Consider the following 25,182-nt stretch of genomic DNA (forward strand, 5'->3'; position numbering starts at 1 on the left):
TGATTACTAATTGGCTTGTGTAGTTGGGTGTTCCATATTGGGGGCATAAATATTTACAATTGTTGGATGTTTTTTGGTGGATAGCCCCTTAAAGAGTGATATAGTATCCTTCTATATCTCTAACTACAGTCTTTAGCTTAAAATCTAATTTATCTAATATGAGAATCAGTGCCCCAGCTTTCTTTTGAGGCCCACTGGTATGAAAGATGGTTCTCTGTCCCTTCAGTCCGATATATCTTTAGGTTCCAAATGCATTTCTTGTAGACAGCATATGGATGGGTCCTCTTGTTTTATCCAGTCTGCAACCCTGTGCTGTTTTACAGATTCATTTCCATAAAATGCTTTCAGAGTGATTACTGAAAGATATGTTTTTATTTGATATCATGTTGCCTGTAAAGTCCTTTTTCTATAGATTGTCTTTGTAAATTTCTGTTCTGTGTCACTCTTGGGTTCTTTCTTTCATAAAATCTCTCCCCCTTAATATTTCTTGTAGTGCTGACTTGGTGGTCACATCGTCTTTTAAGCCTTCTGGTCTTGGAAGATCTTTGCTTCTCCATCCATTTTGAATGTCAGACTTGCTGGATATAGTATTCTATACTATAGAATATTATTCTCATTTGATGCCCTGTATATATCTTGCCAGCCTGTTCTGGCTTGCCAGGTTTCTGTAGACAAGTATAATATTATTCTGATAGACCTTCCTCTTTATGTAAGGAATCTCTTCCACCTGGCTGCCTTAGGACCTCGTGTCTGAAATTATGATTCATGCATTTCACAATTAGTGTCTGGAGGTCTTTCTAGACTTGTTGATATTTGGGAGTGTCCTGTCTGCCTCTATGGACACTTGTTCCATTCCCTTGATTGGGAAAGTTTTTATCCAGAATTTGTTCAGCTGTCTTCTTCTTCTTCTAGTCTCCTCTCTTTCTTCACTCCCTCAGGGATCCCAATAATTTGGACATTGGGAAGTTCATGGTATCATTTATTTCCCTATTCTGTATTTATGGCTTCTATGTTGTTTGTTCCACGCCTCCTCCTGATCCTTCTTTTCTATCAGTTTGTCTTATATATAGATCACTAATTTGATCTTCTGCCTTGGTTACCCTAGATGTTACAGTATTTAGATTAGACTGGATCTCATTGATAGCATTTCAGTGCTATCACTTCTCATTCATTTTAGTCTCCCTTCTGCCATTAGAGATTCTGTGTTGCGAGTAATGGTTTCTCCAACCTAACCATTGCCTGGATAATTGTTGCCTTGAATTTCCTTTCTGACATATTGTTTATGTCCATATCCAGTAGCTCTGTTTGAGAGGGCATAGTCTGAATTTTTCTTCTGTTGGGTATTCCTACTCCTAGTCATTTTGGTGACAAGTAGTTGAGAGGATATATAGCTGAATATATCAACCATGATCCAGGCAAGGTGCACCCTGGAAAGTTTTGAAGCAATCAGAAGTCAGTACCAAAAAGAAAGAGAAAAGAGAAAAGGAAACTGAAAGAGATTAAAAAGAAGAGAAAATCCCCAAAAGTAGGATTTATAAAGTACATAAACAAAAATGAACAAACAAAAAGACTGACAAAAGTAAAACACACACACACACACACGCACGCACAAAGAAAACCCAACCAAAATGAACCCCAAGTGTAAGACATATATAGAAGAAAAACAAATGCACAGATACTGTCAGAAGAATAAGATGGGAAGGTGGTTATAAACCTTCGATGTGGGCAAGGAAGGTTATTTTGGCTCTTCCTGGGTGTATTTTGTTATTTTTGTTAAAGGACTCAACCTTCCATAGATACAGGGAATTTAAAAGTAGTTTATATATAGGCGTAGTATTGAATAGGGAAAAAGGATTACATTGATGCTTATATCTGTCTATGTATTAATTAAAAAAATGATAAGAAAAAAAAGGACACAGAAACCCAGATATATGTATGAAGAAAGTTGAACTTAAAAAGTTATGTGATATGTTGTATTAAACATCTAGTTGTATGGTAAGTGGGTTAAAAACATAAAAAAACATAAAAGAAGCAGCATGATAATGAATTTAAGAACAAAACAATAGAAAACAAGAGTTATATCCATGAAATATATAGGTTTTGGTGCAGCACCATGGTTTAATGTATTATTTTCCTTTGGTGCTGGGGTTTTACAGTTGTATGGGGACTCTCTGGTTATTATCCTCTTGTTCTTTTGGTTTCTTCTCTGGGCAAGGGGTCTTCCTCATTGTTTTCCATTCATTCTTGCTTGGGCTAAATCATTCTGTCCGCGATCAAGGGGCTGAGATTTGTGGAAACTGGTTTTCCAACTTTTGTTCTCTGGAGATTTTGTCCTTTGGCAGGTTTTGAGGCTTTTCAGAGGGTCAGAGCCAGCCAAGTGAACTGATCCAGTCCTCTGTCTGGAGAAAGCCTTCAGTCTGCTCTGCTCTGGATAGTCCAGATCACACAGACTCTCCTCTGCAAACTCTGTTGAATGATGCAACCTCCCACAGGTAGTGCACACCCCCAGCCACTGACTCAGTGGTAACCCAAGGCCCCTGCTTGTCTCTGCACCCCCGTGGCACTAAATCTGTGCGTGATAATTGGCCCAAGGAGCCTGATTCTGGTGGCTGCCATTGCTGAGACTGCTGTCTGAAATCCAGGCCCATGCCAGGTGTGCTCATATGTGGCGGTTGCGGCGGTGGCAGCAGCACAGGTTGTGGAAGGTGGAGGGTCCAGGGACCTCTGGCAGGAGGTTACACACGGGCTCTCTCATGTGTGGACATACCCATGCCCAGCCCAACTGGTGTTACAAGCAGCAGAAAGCTGTGGGCTCAGGAACTATGGACTGGAGCCCCACTAGGCTCTCTCAGGCATGGATGGGCCCGGCTGTGAATTTCCTGGAACCCTGGGCTTAAGGTCATAATTGTGGCCGCCTGATTCCAAATCAGTTGTCTGTTTTTTTTGGGGGGGGGGGTTGTTGTTATTTACTGTTTTTGCTTTTTTTTCTTTTCTTTTAACCAGATCCAAGCTAATGCTGGTTTCCAAGCACAGGGCACTTTCGTATTGAGGTATTACTTTCCAGTGGGTCATTTTTGGTGACTCCCTCCCCCTTCTGTTTATTATCTGATATCAGTCTGAGCATTCCCACTTTGCTTTACCTCTCCAGATGATCTGCTGCCCCCTTAAAAATACAGAAGTGTATAATCTCATATCTCAGGCTGATTTTGTGGGTGTTCAAGGTCTCCTTTTTCTCTGCCATCTTGCCCCTCCTCCTCCATTTCTATTTTTTGAAATAGCCTTAGAAGAATAGTCATTGACTCTTTTTTAATAATTTGGTAGATCCCCCTGAGAAGCCATCTGGCCCTGCATTCTTATTTGTTGGGAGATTTTTGATTCCTGCTTCAATTTCCTTGTTATGGGTCTGTTCAGGTTTTCTGTTTCTCCTGTTTTGGTTTTAGTAGTTTGTGTGTTTTTAGGAATGCATCCATTTCTTCCACATTGCCTAATTTGTTGGCATAGGGTTGTCATAATATTCTTTTCTAATTGTGTTTCTTTGGTGTTGATTGAGATCGCTCCTTTTTCATTACTGATTTTGTTTCTTTAAATTCTTTCTCAATTCTTTTTGTTAAGTATGGCTAGGGGGGTGTCTATCAATCTTATGAACGGATAATTTCATTGATCTATTCTACCATACTTTTCATTTTCATTTCATTGCTTTCTGCTCTCGTCTTTATTATTATTCTTCTCCTGCTAGAAGTTTAGCTTGTGTATTGAGACCTTTCTTTCTTTCTTTTTTTTTTTTTAAGATTTTATTTATTTATTTGAGAGAGAGAGAGCATGGGAGGAGAGAGGTCAGTGGGAGAAGCAGACTCCCTGCTGAGCAGGGATCCTAATGTGGGACTCGATCCTATGACTCCAGGATCATGACCTGAGCCGAAGGCAGTCGCTTAACCAACTGAGCCACCCAGGCGCCCCCTTTCTTGTTTCTTGAGGAAGGCTTGTGTTACTATAAACTTCCCTCTTAGGACTGCTTCTGCTGAATTTCAAGGGGTTTGATAAGTTGTTATCATTTTCATTTGTTTCTGTGAATTAGTTTAATTCTTCCCTTAATTTCCTGGTTGACTTATTTATTCTGTAGTGGAATGCTCTGTAGCCTCAATGTATTTGAGTTCTTACCAAATTTCTTCTTGTGATTGAGTTCAGGTTTCTAGGGATTGTGATCTGAAAATATTCAGAAAGAAATATTCTGAAAGAAATATTCCAATCTTTTGGTACTGATTGAGATCTGAGATGTGACCTCTATATGATCTATACTGGAGACTATTCCAAATGCATTCAAGAAGAATGTATATTCTGTTGCTTTAGGATGAAATGTTCTGTATATATTTGTGAAGTCCATCTGGTTCTATGTGTCAGATCCCTGGTTCAAAGCCCTTACTTCCTTCTTGATATTTTGCTTAGGTGCTCTGTCCATTGCAGTAAGTGGAATGTTGAAGTCCCCTCTAATTATTGTATTATTACTAATGTGTTTCTTTAATTGGTTATTAATTGGTTTATATAATTGGCTGTTACCATTTTAGGGATGTAAATATTTACAATTGTTATATCTTCTTGTTGGATAGGCCCTTTAATTGTGATATAGTGTTCTTCCTCATTTTATTTTATAGTCTTTGGTTTAAAATCTAATTTGTCTGACATGAATATGGCAGTCCAGCTTTCTTTTATGTCCATTTGCATGTAAATGATCCTCCAACCCTTCATGTTCAGTCTGGAGGTATTTTTGGGTTTAAAATGAGTCTCAGGACGCCTGGGTGGCTCAGTTAGTTAAACTGCTGCCTTCAGCTCAGGTCATGATCCCAGGGTCCTGGGATCGAGTCCCACATCGGGCTCCTTGCTTCTCTCTCTGCCTCTGCCTGCCACTCTGCCTGCTTGTGTTCTCCCTCCCTCTCTCTCTGACAAATAAATAAATAAGTAAGTAAAATATTTTTAAAAAATAAAATGAGTCTCTCACAGACAGCATATTGATGGGTCTTGCTTGTTTATCCTATCTGTTTTGATTTGCACATTTAGCTCATTTACATTTAGGCTAACTATTGAAGGTTATGTTTTTGATGTCTTTCTATTATGTTTAAAGTCCATTTCCGTATATTATCTCTATTTCTTTCTGGTCTATTTCAGTTTGTGGTGTCGTTTCTTTTCTTTTTCTTTTTTTTTCATTTTACTTTACTTTATTTCTTTTCAGTGCTCCAGAATTCATTATATAGGCACCACCCCTAGTGTTCTTTCTATGCAATATGTGCCCTCCATAATACCCACCACCAGGCTCACCCAACCCACCACTCCTCTCCCCTTCAAAAACTTCAGTTTGTTTCTCAGAGTCCACAGACTCTCATGGTTTGTCTTCTCCTCCTATTTCCCCCACTCACTTCTCCTCTCCATCTCCCAGTATCCTCTTTGTTATTCCTTATGCTCCACAAGTGAGACCCTATGATAATTGACTCTCTCTACTTGACTTACTTCATTCAGCATTATCTCTTCCAGTGCTGTCATGTGGATACAAAAGTTGGGTGTTCATTCCTTCTGATGAAGGCATAGTACTCCATTGTGTATATGGACCATATCTTCTTTATCCATTCGTCTGTTGAAGGGCATCTTGGCCCTTTCCACAGTTTGGTGAATGCGGCCATTGCTGCTTTGAACATTGGGGTACAGGTGCCCTTCTTTTCACTACATCTGTGTCTTTGGGTAAATGCACCTAGCAGTGCAATTGCAGGGTCATAGGGAAGCTTTATTTTTAATTTCTTAAGGAATATCCACACTGTTTTCCAAAGTGGCTGCACCAACTTGCATTCCCACCAACAGTATAAGAGAGTTCCCCTTTATCCACATCCTCTCCGACACTTGTTTCTTGCCTTCTCAATTTTTGCCATTCTAACTGGTGTAAAGTGGATTTGAATTTCCCTGATGGTTAATGATTATGAACATTTTTTCATGTGTCTGTTAGCCTTCTGTATATCTTCTCTGGAGAAGTGTCTGTTCATGTCTATTTGAGTGTATTTTTTTTTTTTTTTTTTTTTGGTGTTGAGTTGGAGAAGTTCTTATAGATCTCGAATACTACCCTTTGTCTTTAGTGTCATTTGTGAGTATCTTCCCCCATTCCATGGATTGCTTCTCTGTTTTGTTGACTGTTTTCTTTGTTGTGCAGAAGCTTTTGATCTTGATGAAGTCCCAAAAGTTTGTTTTCACTTTTGTTTCAAGTTTGTTTTCACTTTTGTTTCCTTTGCCTTTGGAGACATATCTTGAAATAGTTTGCTATTGTCGATGTCAAAGAGGTTATTGCCTATGTTCTCCTCTAGGATCTTGATAGGTTCCTGCCTCATGTTGAGGTCTTTCATCCATTTCGAGTTTATCTTTGGGTATGGTATAAGAGAATGGTCAAGTTTTATTCTTCTACCCATAGTTGTCCAATCTTCCCAGCACCATTTATTGAAGAGACTGTCTTTTTTCCTCTGGATATTTTATTTCCACTGGAGGCTTGTATGGCTCTGTATTTCCCCCATAGGACTGCCTTTCCTGTGCCCCATAGGTGTGGTCTCTTAAAGGATCCCCTTTAGTGTTTCTTGGGTGACTGGGTTAATGATCACCAGTTTTTTTAGTTTCTGTTTGTTCTGGAAGGTTTTAGTTTTTTTTTTTTTTTTTTTTTACTTTCATGTAGTTTCTGTGTCTCCTATTTTGAATGAGAGCCTAGCTGTATATACTATATTTGGTTGCATATTTTCTATTTAGCATGCTGAATATATAATGATAGGTCTTTCTGGCTTGCCAGGTCTGTCTGGATGTGTCTTCTGTCAGCCTAATGTTTTACCCTTGTAGGTTAAGGACCTCTTGTCTGGAGTTTCAAGATTTTCTCTTTGTTTCTGAAATTGGCAAGTTTCACTATTAGATGTGGAGGTGTTGACATATTTTTATTGATTTTGAAGGGAGTTCTTTGTACCTCCTGGACTTGAGTGACACTTTCCTTCCCTAGATGAGGGACATTCTTCACTATAATTTGCTGCCTAATAACTTTTGTCCCATTCTCTCTTTCCTTTTCCCCTGGAATCCCAATTTTTCCTTTTCTTTTTTTTATTGTATTTGTCCCCATACAATACATCATTGGTTTTTAATGTATGGTTCAGTGATTTGCATATAAATACATGGTACTCATTAAAACACGTGCTCTCCTTAATACTCCTCCTTGGGTAACCCATCATCCCACTCCTCTCCCCTGGGAAACCCTCAGATTTTTTCCCAGAATTCATAGTCTCTTATGGTTTGTCTTGCACTGTGACTTCCCCCCCCTCATTGTCCCCTTCCTTCCCCTATTGTCCTCCTTGCATTCCTTATGTTCCACAGGTGAGTGAAAATATACGAAATTGTTTTTCTCTGCTTGACTTATTTCACTTAGCATGGTTCCCTCTGGTTCCATCCATGTCAATGCAAATACTGGGTATTCATCCTGAGAGCTGAGTGATATTCCATTGTATATGTGAACCATCTTTTTTATCCATTCATCTGTTGAAGGGCATCTTAGCTCCTTCCACAGTTTGGCTATTGTGAGCATTGCTGCTGCTGAACATTGTGGTGTGTGTGGCCCTTCTTTTCTCTGTATCTCAGTCTTTGTGCTAAATACTCAGTGTTGCAATTTCTGGGTCATAGGATCGTTCTATTTTTGACTTTTTGAAGAAACTTCATACTGTTTTCCAAATTGGCTGTACCAACTGCTATTACCACCAACAGTGTAAGAGGGTTCCTCTTTCTCCACGTCCTCACTGATTGCTTATTATTCCCTGCCTTATTAATTTTTGCCATTCTAACTAATGTAAGGTGGTTATGAATGTGGTTTTGATTTGAATTTTTCTGATGGCAAATGATGGTGACCATTTTTTTCATGTGTTGCCTGTTAGCTATTTGTATGTCTTCTTTGGAGAAGTATATATTCATGTCTTTGGCCCATTTTTTGACTGGATTATTTGTATTTTAGGTGTTGAGTTTGAGAAGCTCTTGGTAGATCTTGGATACCAGCCCTTTATCTGTAATGTCATTTGCTGCTGTGTTCTCCCATTCTGTGTGTGGCCTCTTTGTTTTGTTGACCTTTTCCATTGTTGTGCAGAAGCTTTTTATTATGATGAAGTCCCTTTCCAACAGTTCATTTTTGCTTTTGTTTCCCTTGCCTTTGGAGATGTGTCTTGAAAGAAGGTTCTGTAGCTAATGTTGAAGAGGTTGGTATTTGTGTTCTTCTCAACGGTTCGGATAGATTCATGTATCACTTTGAGGTCTTTCACCCATTTTGATTTTATGTTTGTATATGTTCTAAGAGAATAGTTGAATTTTATTCTTATGTATGTAGCTGTTCAATTTTCCCAGCACCATTTTTTGAAGAAATACTTTTCTTTCTGGTGGAAAATTTTTCCTGATTTGTTGAAGATTAGTTGACCAGAGAGTTGAGGGTCCATATCTGGGCTCTCTATTCTCTTCCATTGATCTATGTATCTGTTTTTGTGCCTGCACCGTGGATTGTTGGTGACCACATCTTTGTAATACAGCATGAAATCAGGCAGTGTGATGCCCCCAGCTTTGTTTTTCTTATTTAATGTTTCCTTGGTGATTTGGGATCTTTTCTGGTGGCATAGAAATTTTAGGATTGTTTGTTCCAGGTCTTTCAAAAATGCCAGTGGTATTTTAATAGGGATGGCCTTGAAAGTGTAGATTGCCCTGGGCATCTAGACACTATCAGTGTTTGTTTATCCAGTCCTTGAGCATGGAACTTTTCTCCTCTCTTTGTTTCTTCCTCAATTTCTTTCATAAGTGTTTTGCAGTTTCTAGAATATAGATCCTTTACTGCATTAGTTAGGTTCATTACTAGGTATCTTGTGATTTTTGTTGCTATTTTAAGTGGAGTAGGTTCTCCAATTTCTTTTTCCACAGTTACATTGTTAGTGTATAGAAATGCAGCTGATTTCTGTGTAGTGACTTTGTATCCTGCCACATTACTGAACTGCTGTATGAGTTTAGTAATTTTGGTGTGCAGTCTTTGGGTTTTCCACATAAAGTATCATGTCATCTGTGAAGAGAGAGAGTTTGACTTTGCCTATGTGAATGCATTTTATTTCTTTTTGTTGTCTGATTGCTGATGCTAGGACTTCTAGTACTATGTTGAACATTGTGGTGAGAGTGGGCATCCTTGTGTTCCTAATCTAAAAAAGCTTAGGGCTTTTCCCCATTGAGAATGATATTTACTGTGAGCTTTTCATAGACGACTTTTATGAAATTGAGAAATAGTTCCTTTATTCATGATACTATACTATGATATTCCATCATATCCATGATACCATATATTAAAACTGAAAAGTTTTAATGAGAGAAGGGTGCTGTATTTTTTTTTAAATGCTGCTTCTGCATGCAGATGATTATATGGTTCTTCTCTTTTCTTTTATTAATGTGGTCTGTCACACTGATTGATTTGCAAATGTCAAACCACGCTTGCCTCCCAGGAATAAGTCCCACCTGGTCATGATGGATAATCTTTTCACTGTACTGTTGGATCCTTTTGGCTAGGATCTTGTTGAGTATTTTGGCATCCTTGTTCATCAGGGATATCGGTCTATAATTCTCCTTTTTGATGGAGTCTTTGATTGTTTTTGGGATCAGGATAATGCTGGCCTCATAGAACGAGTTCGGAAGTTTTCCTTCTGCTCCTATTTTTTGAAACAGCTTCAGAAGAATAGTTATGATTTCTTCTGTAAGTGTTTGGTAGAATTCACCTGGGAAGCCATCTATCCCTGGACTCTTGTATTTTGGGAGCTTTTTGATTACTGCTTCAGTTTTGTTACTGTTTGTCTATTTGGATTGTCTGTTTCTTCATGTTTCAGTCTTGGTAGTTTATAAATTCCCTGGCCAGAGGTGTATCTATATTATCAGTTATTTCAAAGAACCAACTTCTAGTTTCATTGACCTGTTCCACTGTTTTTCTTGTTTCTATTTCATTGATCTCTGTTCAAATCTGTATTATTTCTCTTCTCCTGCTTGGTTTAGTTTTATTTTATGTTCTTTCTCCAGCCATTACGTGTAAGGTTAGTTTGTGATTTGGGGATTTTCCTAGATTTTTGAGTGAGGCTTGGATGGCTATGTTTTTTCCTTTTAGGACTACCTTTTCAGTATCTCATGGGTTTGGGAATGATCTGTTTTCATTCTCATTTGTTTCCATGAATTGTTTAAGTTCTTCTTCAGAACTTGAGTCTATGTCTGGTCTAGTACTTCAGTTTCCTGGTTGATTCAGTCATTCCTAAGCAGGATGATCTTTCACCTCCAAGTGTTTGAATTCCTTCCGTGTGTGTGTGTGTGTGTGTGTGTGTGAGAGAGAGAGAGAGAGAGAGACAAAGATTGAATTGTAGGTTTAATCTTTTGTGGTCCAAAAATATGTAAGGAATAATCTCAGTCTTTTGGTACCAGTTGAGACCTTATTTCTGACCCAGTATATGGTCTGTTCTGGAGAAAGGTCCATGTTTGTTTGAGAAGAATGAGTATTCTGTGTTTCAGGTTGGAATGTTTTGTATAGATCTATGAAATCCATCTTGTCCAGAGTGTCCTTCAGAGCTCTTGTTTCTTTGCTGATCTCTGCTTAGAAGATCTGTCCATTGTTATGAGTGGAGTTGAAGTCTCCTACTATTATTATCAATGTGGTTCATTATTTTGGTTAACAGCTGGCTTATATATTTCTTATGTTGGGGCATACATATTTAACAATTGTTAGTTCTTCCTGTTGGATAAACCCTTTAAGTATGATATAGTGTCCCTCTGCATATCTTACTACAGTGTTTAGCCTAAACTTTAATTTGTCTGATATGAGAGGATTATTACTCCAGCTTTCTTTGAGTTCCATTGGCATGATAAGTGGTTCTCCATTCTCTCACTTTCAGACCAGAAATATCTTTATGTTCAGAAGGAGTCTCTTGTAGACAGCATTTGGTTGAGTCATGTCCTTCTATCTGGTCTTTACCCTGTGCCATTTCATAGGAACATTTAGGCCCTTCACTTCAGATTTTCTATTTAAAGATATCATTTTAGTGCCATTATATTCCATGTGAAGTCCCTGTTTCTATGGATTTTCTACATTGCTCTTGGGGTCACTTTTCTTTCATACAATCCCCGCAATAGTTCTTACAGGGGAGCTAGCTTGGTGGTTACATATTCTTTCAGTTGATTCCAGTCCTGAAAGTTCCTGTTCTCTCTATCCATTCAGAATGACAGCCTTGCTGGATGAAGTATCCTTGTCTGCCTATTCTTCTCATTTTATACCTCTCTCTGTCTTGCCAGCCATTTCTGACTTCCCAGGTCTCTGACTAAGTCTGATATTATTCTGATGTTCCTCCCTCTGTACCTATGAAATCTCTTCACCATAGCTGCTCTTAGGATAGCTTTCTTGGATCTAAGATTTGGAATGTTTACTATTATATGCCAGGATGTTGGTCTGTTCTTGTTGATCTTGGTAGGGGCCCTTTCTGCCTCTTGGACAAGGATATTGTTTACTCCTCCAGGTTAGGGAAGTGCTTCACTACAGTTTGCTCAAATATATCTTCTAGTCCTTTCTCTCTCTTCACCCCCTCAGGGGATGTCAATAATTCTGACATTGGAACATTTCATGGTAAATGTTCTCATGGTCTCAAAGTCTGTTCTCAGCTCCTTTTATCTGTTTATTCCAGCCTCTACAGCTGCCTTTCTTTCTGTCATCTTACCATTGATTAAGGATAAAGAAGCAAAGAAAAAGAGATATAAACCACTAGTGGATAACAAGGGAAGAATTCAAGACATAAGAGATACTGTGAAATGAAACAATTCAAGAAACTTTGGGAGACAAGATGGCAGAGGAATAGGAAACCCTATTTCAGCCTGTCCCCTGGTTTTAGCTGGCTATTGACCAAATCATTCTGAACACGCACAAAATCAGTCTGAGATGTAAGAACAAAAACTCCAGGAGTCACAAGGAATGAAGTCTAAAGTCATGAATTTGCCGTGAAATATCAGAAGATAAACAAAAGGGGGAGGGAGACAGCATAAGCTGGAGCTGGGAAGATGACAAAACACTAGAGTATAAAAGCACCCGACACTGGAGACCAGGCATAGACTCCCAACTGTATTGACAGGAAAAGGACTTTAGTGCAACCCCAGGTAGGATCCAAGAGCTACAGGGGCACATGCACAAAACAGGGGCGGCTTGTGGTTTTAGAAGCAAAAGATCTAGAACGTGACCCATTCCTGAGATCAGAAAAACCAGAGGAGGGGTGCCTGAGTGTGGCAGAACTCCCAGGCATCAGAGCAGGGAACCTGGCTGCAATTAGTGCATCCAGGAGTGGGCTCTTAGCTCAGAGTACCATATACCTTGAACCACAAGACGTCTGGTGACTGCTCTCTAAGCAGGGGCCCAAAAAGCCTGTCCTCTAGGTGAAGAACCTGCTGGGCTGTTCCTAAGGAACCCTACTTGGACAGTGTTGCCCTGCCCCCTGTTGAGGTAGGGGTGGGTTCAATGGAAACTGTTTTTTTGAGCTTTTGTTCACTGACAGTGTTCTGCATGTCTTTAGTCTTTTCAAGAATCAGAGCAGTCACTAATTCTGTCTTCTGTGTCACATATTCTAGCAATTAGAGTCTCCATATTTTAATTGCATCTCATTAATAGCCTTTTCAATTTTGACTTAATTAGATTTCAGTTATTTTATTTCTCCAGAAATTTATTCTCTAGTGTCTTCTATGCTTTTTAAAAGCCCAGCTAGTATCTTTTTTAATCATTATTCTAAACTCTGGTTTCGACATCTTATTTCTATTCTGAATAGGTCCTTGGCAGTCAGTACTTCTTGTTCTCTTTTTAGTGCCGAGTTTTTAAATTTTGTTTTTCTGGCCAGAGAAGAATAGATGAAAGAGAGAGAAAAATACTGAAGAAACAAGAAGATCTCAGAGAAATATACACTTTGTAACTCAGAGGAGTTTTGCCACCAAAGGAAAAAAATCTTTGCCACCAAAGGAAAAAAAAGATTTTTAAAAAGAAAGAGAATATAATTAGGCAGGAAAACAGAACAGAGCAATACATTGGATCCTGTGTGTAGGTTGATCTGTTAGAAAACTAGATCTCAAAATTGTGGATAAAGAAAAATATATATGCAAAAATAAAATTTAATGAATTGCATAGACTGTAACTCTGAAAATGAAAAATAAAATAAAAAGAACCATACATAAAGATACACTCAAAAAAAAAAAAGAAAAGGAAAAAAATAGAAGTGTAAATAGGTAAACAAAACAGAGCAATATGCTAGATCTTGATTGTATTTTGGTTGGTTTGTTAAATGAAGAAACTATATCTCAAAATCTTAAAGAAAGAAAACTGTACATGGAATAAAATTTGAAAGATAGAACCAAAGTGTAACAATGAAAATTTAAAATGGCTTTAATAGGAAAAAAAAAAAAGAAATGGTGAGGAAAAAAAGAATATGATCAGACGGTTGAAGAGCACAGATCCATACACTAGATTCTTGGTTTATTTAATTAATTAATCTATTTATTTATTTATTTATTTTTCGAAGAGACTTTATCCCAAAATTGTAAAGAAAGAAAAGGCTATTGAATCTTGGACCACTGCAAAAAGAAAATTTAATTAAAAAAATAAATTCTTCTATATATATGTACAAACACAGCCACACACCAAATGAGAGGACAGAATGTAACTGTAAAAATGAAAATTAAAAGAATGAGTTGATAAACTAAAAAATTGGTTGAATATGAAAGCGGAAAAAAAAAAACTGGAAGACTAAAGAATTGTGGGGAAGAAGCTGTGAATTCTGTATACTATTTTCCCTTAGCACTTGAGTTTGTAGTTCTGTGTGATCAGCTGACTTGGTCTTAGTGGGATGTTCTTGCTGATCTTCTGGGTTAGGGGACTGCTGTGTGGATTCTCAAGTGTCTCTGCCTGGGGCGGAATTGCATACCCCTTGCCAGGAAGCCAGGCTAAGTAGCTCTGGATTACTCTATGTGACTTTTGTTCCTATAGGCTTTCTCCACAGCTTTAGAGGATAAGGATGAAAATGGCAGCCTCCCAATCTTTGTCTCCAGAGCAGAAAGCTAGGGGCCCCACTCTTCAATGAACCCTCAGGAAAAAGCAGTCAGTCACACCTGTCTTCCTGGTCTCCATCCGCACTCCATGCTCACCCAGTCTGTGAGCAAGTGTTTCTACCTTAGGCACAGGACCCTGATTCGAGTCTCCAAACCCTGCCAATTCCTGCAGCACACACCCGTGTCACTGTTTCAGGGGAAGAAAATTTGGGGGAGGGGGTCTTCCCTGTAGTTCTTCTGCTTTTTGGGCCCCTGCTTAGAGAGCAGTCACCAGACGTCCTGTGGTTCAAGGTATATGGTACTCTGAGCTAAGGGCCCATTCCTGGATGCACTAATTGCAGCCACGTTCCCTGCTCTAATGCCTGGGAGTTCTGCCACACTCAGGCAGAACCCCTCCTCTGGTTTTTCTGTGACTCCTGGAATCCTGAGACCACACTGTCCCACGCGGGATTCTGCACCACTTTGCCGTGCAAACACCTTTCAGGCAGGGACATCCCTCATTGGAGCAGACTTCTAAAAGTTTGGATTTTTTGATCCACTCCTCTGTCATCTTGCAGTAGGTATCTTATGGAGGCTCCCTTACTCCAAGGTCAATGTTCTCATATATTGCCTTGGATTCATTTCTTCACACATCCTACCTTGCAGAAAGTGGTCACTTTTCCATTTGTAGAATTGTAGCAGTTCTTTTTTTAGACCTCTGATAGATTTCACAGGTGTTCAGAATGATTTCATAGCTATCCAACTGAATTCCTGGAGCCAGAGGAAACTAAGCTCAGCTACTCCTATGCCATCTTGATCTGTCTCTTTGCTTTGGTGTTTTTTTGTGGGGCAGGTCTACAAGCAGAGAACTATCTCAGTATTTATCTATCTCATATATTCCCAGTTTTTCTACACTGTGAAAGAATGCTTTTTCTGGATATAGAATTTTTAGTGACATTTTTTCCCCAGTACTCAAAATATGTTATCCTGTTGCCTTTTGACTTTCATACCTTTGAATGGGTTTATTAGTGAATATTGTACATGATGAGTTTCTTCTCTCTTTTTGCTTTTAAGACCATTTAAGCTGTTGAAAGGGAGATAATAGGTTGCTGTCTTAATATTGTATTTCAGACCTCCTTTCTTCATTATGTATCACCCTGGTCTTTGTAGGTTTGTGATTGTATTCCAGCATTCTGAAAAATTGATACTGACAAGTTTTGGTAGCTTAATCATTTCATTAATATACAGACATGAACTAAGCCCTTCTGTACTAAGGCCTTCCACTTTCTTCTTCTTCAGATACTTTTCGTCTGTTTATTCCTGTGAGTCTAATATACCTATCCTTTTTTTCTGATTTATTGTTTAGGCATCATAGACTTCCATTTCTGACATGTTTCTCGATAGTCTTCTACTCAGAGAATCATTTAGTTTACATTTATTTCTATTGGCTTAATTTCCAGAGTATCTTCTCTTTATCTAGCAATACTTTTTTCTTTAGATGTTTTCTGCCTATTTGCTATTCTGAGATTTTCTTATAATGAAGTTAAATTTTCAATGGTGTTTTACCTGCTGTGTAATAATAATAAGGTAATTGTATTTTTCAGAAATTTGGTAACAGCATAATGACTAATCCTGTGAAAGATAAGACAATGGTGCAAGAACTTCTGAATTTTAAAGATAAGATTGATTTTATTATTGAAACATCTTTTCTGAAGAATGAAAAGTTTATTGTTGCTATGAAAGATGCTTTTGAAACATTTATAAATAAAAGACCTAACAAGCCAGCTGAGCTTCTAGGTATGGTTTTCAATTTTATGAATATGTATTTTATTTTTTATTTCATCTATTTTAAGTTACATTATAAGAATTCAGTTTGATCTTCTAATTTATCATAACATTGCAAGATTATCAGTGATTTTAATAAACTATTTCTCTCAAGTTTAGTGTACACAAGACATTGTTCCTTTGTTTAACTAATAGAAATCCAGCACTTTAGAAACTTCTGACACTTTAGCTTATTATAAATTTAGCATTTTTTAAAAAAATCAGTAGATGAAACTAAAAAATTATAGATAGGCCCACTTCTTTTTCTTGTTCATATTTTTTAAAGTAAGGGAAAGGTTTCCTTACTCCCACAAAACTTAATGGTTTTATATTTTAAGTTATTTCTTTTTATTGACATACTTTCTGAAAGTTGAAACAAAATACCAAATTGATATTCTTTTGTTCCTTAAAATGAATATATTTAACACTTAGTAACTCTTTAAGATTTGGGGGTTGACATATCTCAATTTTATATAATATCTTACAATTTGGGGGGATTTTAAAAGAGATTGGGAGCAAGGGATGGAAGAAATGACTTATAACATTTGGACATGGAGGTTATAGAAATATTAAAGGCATTTATTTTTTCTTTTATTTTCCTTCCATTCTTCTATCCATCAGTTCATTTATCCACTTTCTGTTTTATGAAAATTGATGCATGTGGCTCAGGAGGAAAGTATTTATTTGAAGAAATGTTTTTTGTTTATAGTATATATTTGGAAATATGACATTGCTTAGAAAATTATGTTTTACATTTTAGCAAAGTACGTGGATTCAAAACTCCGTGCAGGTAACAAAGAAGCTACAGATGAAGAACTTGAAGAATTATTAGATAAAGTAATAATTTTATTTAGGTTCATTAATGGTGAGTAGTTTGGTTTAAACTGGCTATTTAAAAATTTAAAACACTAGACCTGGGTTGCTCAGTTGGTTAATTGATTGCCTTCAGCTTGGATCACAATCCCAGGGTCCTGGGATCAAGCCTCACATAGGACTTTCTGCTCAGTGCAGTGTCGGTGTCTCCCTCTCCCCCTGCTCATGCTCTCTCTCTCTCTCTCTCTCAAATATATAAAATCTTTTAAAAAATAAATAAATGTTTAAAGCAACAATAACATTTGTGGAAAAATATAAAGAAGTTAATATGCAGATCCCAATAGAAACTGAATTCAAATAATTTTTTTATGGTGGTAAAAGTGATAACTTAAAAAAATTTTTTAAATTCAGTGACAGCAAGTATGTTCACAGTGTTGGACAGACATCACAATTACTTAGTTTGAAACTTTTTAGTCATAAACTTCCTACAAATTAAGCAATCACTTGTCATTTTCTTCTTGCCTTCATCTTCTGGCAACCAAAATTTGACTGTTCCAAATAATTTTATGTACTTTGAGATATTTCATATAAATGCAATCTGGTAATGTGACCACTTGTTTTTGCTGTTATTTACATGCTTCTCAGATATTATTGTTTATAATATGTCATTTAATTGGCATCTGGTATTATCATTTTGTATTTTCCAAGTCTGCATTGAGGTATTTTTCTTTAAATATTACAGGGAAAGATATTTTTGAAGCCTTCTACAAAAAAGATTTAGCCAAACGTCTTTTACTTGGCAAGAGTGCTTCAGTGGATGCTGAAAAATCAATGCTGTCTAAACTTAAACAAGGTATATATCTTGGCATATTTAGTGTTTATTGCAGTCATTTTGGGGGTTCATGAATCTGCATGGAAAACAATGACTTCATCTCTGTGTATCACTTTGTTTTACATATCAGTTTACTTAGTACCTTCAGAGCTACTGCATTAATATGATCATTCAAATATGTGCATATATTTTGCAGCTTTCTCATCTTTGTGATCCCACAGGAGAAATATTTTAATTTTATATTTACAAATTTAGTATATTGGCTAAACTTCGTACATGTAAGCTGGGATCAGTAGCAAATAAAAGTTTAAAAAAGAGAGAGAGAGCAAGAGTGAGAGAAGAATGAAGGCTTTACCTACTCAGGAAATTGAAGACAGTTTCTTAGGGAAGCATAATTGAAATGAGATATGAAAATTCAGAAATTCTGATAATGAAGGCAGAGGTATAGTTAATGCTACAGTTTGAACAGCTGGGAAGTCAGAATAATCAAAGAGGACGAACATATGGCAGCTGTCCTAAAAACTGAACTAAGAAGTTAACTACAATCAGATTTTGCTTGACCTTGTAGACTTTGTCTGTGATACTGTTTTATATCCTACAAGCAGAAGAATTATTGAAGAGTTTGAAACAACATTAGAAGCTCTCATTAATTTCTTTCTTTTCTTTCAACCCTTTTTTTTTTTAATTCTAGTGAAGTAACATGCAGGGTAATACATTTTTCAAGAGTAGAATTTATTGACTCATCACTTATATACAGCACTAAGTGATCATCACAGGAAGTGCTCTTCTTATTTCCCAACACCCATTTAATATATCCTCATACCCATCTCCCCTCTGGAAACCATCAGTTTTCTAGAGTTAAAACTCCGTTTTATGATTTGTCTCTCTTTTCCCTTATGTTCATCTCTTCTGTTTCTTAAATTCCACAATTCCATTAGCTGTTGTTGGTAATGTGACTGTAAACGTCAGGTTGTATATAACCCATTTGAATCTGTGTTTTTATGTCAATTCTGGGGAAACTCCATACTGTTGAGCAATTCTGGGGAAACTCCATACTGTTTTCCAGAGTGGCTGCACCAGTTTGCATTCCCACCAAGACTGTAAGATGGTTCCCCTTTCTCCACATACTCACCAATATGTTATTTCCAATGTTGTTAATTTTTGACAATATGAAAAGTGTGAGGTGGTATCTCATTGTAGTTTTGATTTCTCTTTCCCTGATGATGAGTGATGTTGAGCATCTTTACACGTGTCGGTTAGCTATCTGTAAGACTTCTTTGGAAAATTGTCTGTTCAGATCTTCTGCTCATTTCTTAACTGGATTATCAGGTTTTTTTTGGTTGTTGAGTTTTATAAGTTCTTTATGGATTTTGAATACTAACCATTTGTAAGCTATGGCATTTTAAAATATCATCTCCCATTCTGTAGATTGTCTTTTAGATTTGTTTCCTTGGGCGCCTGGGTGGCTCAGTGGGTTAAGCCGCTGCCTTCGGCTCAGGTCATGATCTCAGCGTCCTGGGATCGAGTCCCACGTCGGGCTCTCTGCTCAGCAGGGAGCCTGCTTCCTTCTCTCTCTCTCTCTGCCTGCCTCTCAGTGTACTTGTAATTTCTCTCTGTCAAATAAATAAATAAAATCTTAAAAAAAAAATTAAAAATTAAAAAAAAAAAGTCTTTAGATTTGTTTCCTTTGCTGTGCGGAAGCTTTTTATATTGATGAAGTCCAGAAAGTTCATTTTTTCTTCTGCTTTCCTTGGCTCTGGTGATGTGTCTGGTAAGAAATTAAGTTGATGTTGAAGAGGATGCTGCCTGCATTCTCCTCTAGGATTTTGATGGATTCCTGTCTCACACTGAGGTCTCTCATATATTTTGAGTTTATCATCATGTATGGTATAAGAGAATGGTTCAGTTTCATTCTTCTGCATGTGGCTCTCCAGTTTCCCCAAGACCATTTGTTGAAGACACTGTCTTTTTTCATTGAATATTCTTTCCTGCTTTGTTGAAGACTAGTTGACCAGATCTCTGTGGGTCCACTCTGGGTTTTCTATTCTGTTCCATGAGCTTATCTCTGTGTATGGTGTAAGAAAGTGACACAGTGTACTCTGGACACTGTGGATGTCCAATTTTCCCAACACCATTTGTTAAATGTATATTTTTTCCATTGGATATTCTTTCTTGCTTTGTTGAAGATTAGTTGATCAGATTGTTGTGGGTCCATTTTGGTTTGTTTCTTCTGTTCCATTGCTCTATGTGTTTGTTTTTGTGCCAGTATCATATCGTCTTGATGATCATGGCTTTGTGATAGACCTTGAAGTCTGGAGTAATGATGCCTCCAGTTTTGACTTTCCTTTTCTGTGTTATATTGGTTATTTGGGATATTTTGTGGTTCCACTCATGTTTTAGGATAGTTTGTTCTAGCTCTGTGGAAAAAAAAAAAAGCAAAACATTTTGTTACTTTGATAGGGATTGCTTTGAATGTGTAGATGGCTTTGGGTAGTATAGACATATTAACGGTGTTCTTCCAGTCCATGAACATAGAAGACACGGAAAAGTGTCTTCTGTCCTCAGTTTCTTTCATCAGTGTTCTGTAGTGTTTGGAGAGCAGACCTTTTACCTCTTTAGTTTTGTTTCTAGGTATCTTCTTTTTGGTGCAGTTGTAAATGGCATTGATTCCTTTATTTCTCTGCTGCTTCATTTTTGCTGTATAGAAATAAAACAGATTTCTGTATGTTGATATTGTACCCTGAGACTTTATTGAATTTATGTATCAGTTCTACCAACATTCGGGTGTAGTCTTTTGGGATTTCTAAATAGAGCATCATGTGGTCTGAGAAGAGCAAAAATTTGACTTAATTCCTTGCTGATTTGGATGCCTTTTATTTCTTTTTGTTGTCTGATTTCTGTGTCTAGAACTTCTAGCACTGTTTTAAATAACAGTGGTCAGAGTGGACATCCTTGTCATGTTCCTAACTATGAAGAAAAAGCTATCAGTTTTTCCCCATTGAGGATGGTCTTAGCTGTGGATCGTTCATTTTGGGCTGTATGTGCTGAGGTGTGCTCCCACTAAACCTAATTTTTGAGGGTTTTTATAACCAAGAATTTATGTTTGTGATTAATTGATTTCCATATTTGGCTGCTTCCATGTTGGGTGCATAAATATTTACAATTGTTAGATCTTCTTGATAGATAAAACCCTTAATTAAGATGTGGTACCATTCCTCAGATCTTGTCACTGTGTGTTTTAAAATCTAGTGTGATAATAGGATGGCTACTTCAGCTTTCTTTTGACATCCATTAGCATTATAGGTGTTTTTCCATCCTCTAGCTCTCAATCTTCAGATATCTTTAGGTCTAAAATGATTCTCTTGTAGGAAGCAAAATTTTTTTAATTAATTCATTCTTATATCTCATGTCTGTTGATTGGAATATTTAGACCATTTACATTTGGAAAAATTATTGAGTAAATATGAGTTTAGTACTGTTGTATTATCTATGGAATTGGTATTGTGGTAGTGTTCTCTGGTCCTTTCTAGTCTGTTGCTTTGTTCACTGTCTTTTTGTTTGTTTTTGTTTTTGCCACTCAGAGTCCCCTGTCAATTTCCTGCAGTGCTTGTTTAGTGGTCACGAACTCCTTTATTTCTTTATTATTATTTACTTGTTTTTGGTGTGATGAACTTTTAATCTCTCTTTCTATTCTGAATGAGAGCCTTGCTGGAAAAGGTTGCATATCTTTCTTTCTTTTTTTTTTTTTATAAATTAATTTATTTATTTTCAGCAAAACAGTATTCATTATTTTTTCACCACACCAAGTGCTCAATGCAATCCATGCCCTCCATAATACCCACCATCCAGTAACCCAACCTCCCACCCCCCCGCCACTTCAAACCCCTCAGATTGTATTTTGGAGTCCTTAACCTCTCATGGTTCACCCCCCCTTCCAATTTCTCCCAATCCATTCTCCTCTCTAACACCCCTTTTCCTCCATGCTATTTGTTATGCTCCACAAATAAGTGAGACCATATGATAATTAACTCTCTCTGCTTGACTTATTTCATTCAGCATAGTCTCTTCCAGTCCTGTCCATGTTGCTGCAAAAGTTGGGTATTCATCCTTTCTGATGGAGGCATAATACTCCATAGTGTATACGGACCACATGTTCCTTATCCATTCGTCCATTGAAGGGCATCTTGCTTCTTTCCACAGTTTGGCGACCGTGGACATTGCTGCTATAAACATTGGGGTACAGGTGGCCCTTCTTTTCACGACATCTGTATCTTTGTGGTAAATACCCAGTAGTGCAATTGCAGGGTCACAGGGAAGTTCTATTTTTAATTTCTTGAGGAATCTCCACACTGTTCTCCAAAGAGGCTGCACCAACTTGCATCCCCACCAACAGTGTAAGAGGGTTCCCCTTTCTCCACATCCTCTACAACACATGTTGTTTCCTGTTTTGTTAATTTTGGCCATTCTAACTGGTGTGAGGTGATATCTCAATGTGGTTTTAATTTGAATCTCCCTGAGGGATAGTGATGATGAACATTTTTTCATGTGTCTGATAGCCATTTGTATGTCTTGATTGGAGAAGTGTCTGTTCATATCTTATGCCCATTTTTTGATATGTTTGGCTGTTTTGTGTGTGTTGAGTTTGAGGAGTTCATTATAGATCCTGGATATCAACCTTTTGTCTGTACTGTCATTTGTGAATATCTTCTCCCATTCCGTGGGTTGCCTCTTTGTTTTCTTGACAGTTTCCTTTGCTGTGCAGAAGCTTTTGATTTTGATGAAGTCCCAGAAGTTTATTTTCGCTTTTGTTTCCTTTGCCTTTGGAGACATATCTTGAAAGAAGTTGCTGTGGCTGATATCGAAGAGATTACTGCCTATGTTCTCCTGTAGGATTCTGATGGATTCCTGTCTCACATTGAGGTCTTTTATCCATTTTGAGTTTATCTTTGTGTATGGTGTAAGAGAATGGTCGAGTTTCATTCTTCTACATATAGCTGTCCAGTTTTCCCAGCACCATTTATTGAAGAGACTGTCTTTTTTCCACTGTATATTTTTTCCTGTTTTGTCGAAGATTAATTACCCATAGAGTTGAGGGTCCATATCTGGCCTCTCTACTCTGTTCCACTGGTCTATGTGTCTGTTTTTATGCCAGTACCATGCTGTCTTGGTGATCACAGCTTTGTAATAAGGCTTGAAATCAGGTAACGTGATGCCCCCAGCTTTATTTTTGTTTTCAACATTTCCTTAGTGATTCGGGGTCTTTTCTGATTCCATACAAATTTTTGGATTATTTGCTCCAGCTCTTTGAAGAATACCGGTGGAGGGCGCCTGGGTGGCTCAGTGGGTTAAGCCTCTGCCTTCAGCTCAGGTCATGATCTCAGGGTCCTGGGATCGAGTCCCACATCGGGCTCTCTGCTCAGCAGGGAGCCTGCTTCTTCCTCTCTCTCTCTCTGCCTGCCTCTCTACCTACTTGTGATCTCTGTCTGTCAAATGAATAAATAAAATCTTTAAAAAAAAAAAAAAGAATACCGGTGGAATTTTGATCGGAATGGCATTAAAAGTATAGATTGCTCTAGGCAGTATCGACATTATAAAAATGTTTATTCTTCCGATGCAAGAGCACGGAATGGTCTTCCATCTTTTTGTATCTTCTTCAATTTCTTTCATGAGTGTTCTGTAGTTCCTCAAGTACAGATCCTTTACTACTTTTGTTAGGCTTATTCCCAGGTATCTTAGGATTCTTGGTACTATAGTAAATGGAATTGATTCTCTAATTTCCCTTTCTGTATTTTCATTGTTAGTGTATAAGAAAGCCACTGATTTCTGCACATTGACTTTGTATCCTGCCACGTTGCTGAATTGCTGTATGAGTTCTAGTAGTTTGGGGGTGGAGTCTTTTGCGTTTTCCATATAAAGAATCATGTCATCTGCGAAGTGAGAGAGTTTGACTTCTTCATTACCAATTTGGATACGTTTTATTTCTCTTTGTTCTCTGATTGCTGTTGCTAGGACTTCTAATACTATGTTGAACAAGAATGGTGAAAGTGGGCATCCTTGTCTTGTTCCTGATCTCAACGGGAAGGCTGCAAGCTTTTTCCCATTGAGGATGATATTTGCTGTGGGTCTTTCATAGATAGATTTGACGAGGTTCAGGAATGTTCCCTATATCCCTATACTTTGAAGCATTTTGATCAGGAACGGATGCTGGATTTTGTCAAATGCTTTTTCTGCATCATTTGAGAGGACCATGTGGTTCTTTTCTCATCTCATATTAATTTGTTGTATCACGTTGATTGATTTGCGAATGTTGAACCATCCTTGTAGCCCGGGGATGAATCCCACCTGATCATGGTGGATAATCTTTTTAATGTGCTGTTGGATCCTGTTGGCTAGGATCTTGTTGAGAATCTTAGCATCCATACTCATCAGTGATATTGGTCTGCAATTCTCCTTTTTGGTAGGGTCTTTGCCTGGTTTGGGGATCAGGGTAATGCTGGCTTCATAGAAAGAGTCTAGAAGTTTTCCTTCTGTTTCAATTTTTTGAAACAGCTTCAGGAGAATAGGTGTTATTTCTTCTTTGAAGGTTTGGTAGAATTCCCCAGGGAATCCATCAGGTCCTGGGCTCCTGTTTTTTGGGAAGTTTTTGATCACGGCTTCAATCTCGTTATTAGATATCGGTCTATTCAGGTTGTTGATTTCTTCCTGGTTCAATTTTGGTAGTTTATATTTTTCCAGAAATGCATTCATTTCATCTAGGTTGCTAAGCTTATTGGCATATAACTGTTGATAATAACTTGTGATGATTGTTTCTACTTCCTTGGTGTTTGTTGTGATCTCTCCCTTTTCATTCATAATTTTATGAATTTGGGCTTTCTCTCTTTTCTTTGGATTAGTGTGGCCAATGGTTTATCGATCTTCTTGATTCTTTCAAAAAAACAGCTTCTAGTTTCATTGATACGTTCTTCTGTATCTCTGGTTTCTACCTCATTGATCTCAGCTCTAATCTTGATGATTTCCCTTCTTATGTGTGGAGTTGGTTTGATTTGTTGTTGATTCTCCAGTTCTTTAAGGTGTAGAGACAGCTGGTGGGTTGTCAATGATGTTTCCTGTTGTTCTCTGGCGGTTGTTATGCTTGTTCACTTTTTTTTTTCTCTCACCTTGACCGCCTTTGATGGTTTTTGTAGTTTTAGAGGATAACAAACCGCACCCTGATCTCCCTCTCAGAGAGAAGCCTCAGGCTGGGTGCAGAGCCTAACTAAGTTCCCCCTAAGTTGCAGACCCTGGGGGCGCAGGATCTTTAGCTTGTACCCAAAGCCAAGGCAGTGGCGGCTGTCTGGGAGCTCCTGACCACCAGAGAGGGTCCAAGCAGCAATCGCACACTGAGATTTTCCCGCTGGCCCCGGGCTTGCGCGCACCTCTTTCAGAGGCAGCTATGGGTTGGGCGCGCGTCTGGGGCACTGAGAACGGGGCGCTGGTCCGTAAGCACCAGGCTGGGCTTTTGCGCACCTCTGTCAGGGGAGAGTTTGGGGGGCGCGGCTTAGGCTTTGAAACAATGGCACGGGTCAAAGAGCGCCGGCCGGGCCTTTTTAACTCAGGGAAGCATGGGGGATGTGCGC

At 38.0% G+C, this 25,182-nt stretch overlaps 1 protein-coding gene across 5 annotated transcripts in view; it reads left to right on the forward strand.

The window, feature by feature from the left end:
- Positions 1-25,182, forward strand: part of LOC116583900 (cullin-4B-like) — a 117,061-nt gene that overhangs the window by 33,728 nt on the left and 58,151 nt on the right. For 4 of the 5 annotated variants that reach the window (XM_032331898.1, XM_032331899.1, XM_032331900.1 and 1 more), the window contains 3 exons: positions 15,702-15,894; positions 16,682-16,786; positions 17,477-17,587. In XM_032331898.1, the coding sequence (XP_032187789.1) occupies positions 15,702-15,894; positions 16,682-16,786; positions 17,477-17,587 (409 nt within the window). The remainder of the gene's footprint in view (positions 1-15,701; positions 15,895-16,681; positions 16,787-17,476; positions 17,588-25,182) is intronic. The other variant, XM_032331901.1, reaches the window with a different exon arrangement.

The sequence above is a fragment of the Mustela erminea genome, chromosome Y, assembly GCF_009829155.1.
Source record: "Mustela erminea isolate mMusErm1 chromosome Y, mMusErm1.Pri, whole genome shotgun sequence".
Lineage (NCBI taxonomy): Eukaryota > Metazoa > Chordata > Mammalia > Carnivora > Mustelidae > Mustela > Mustela erminea.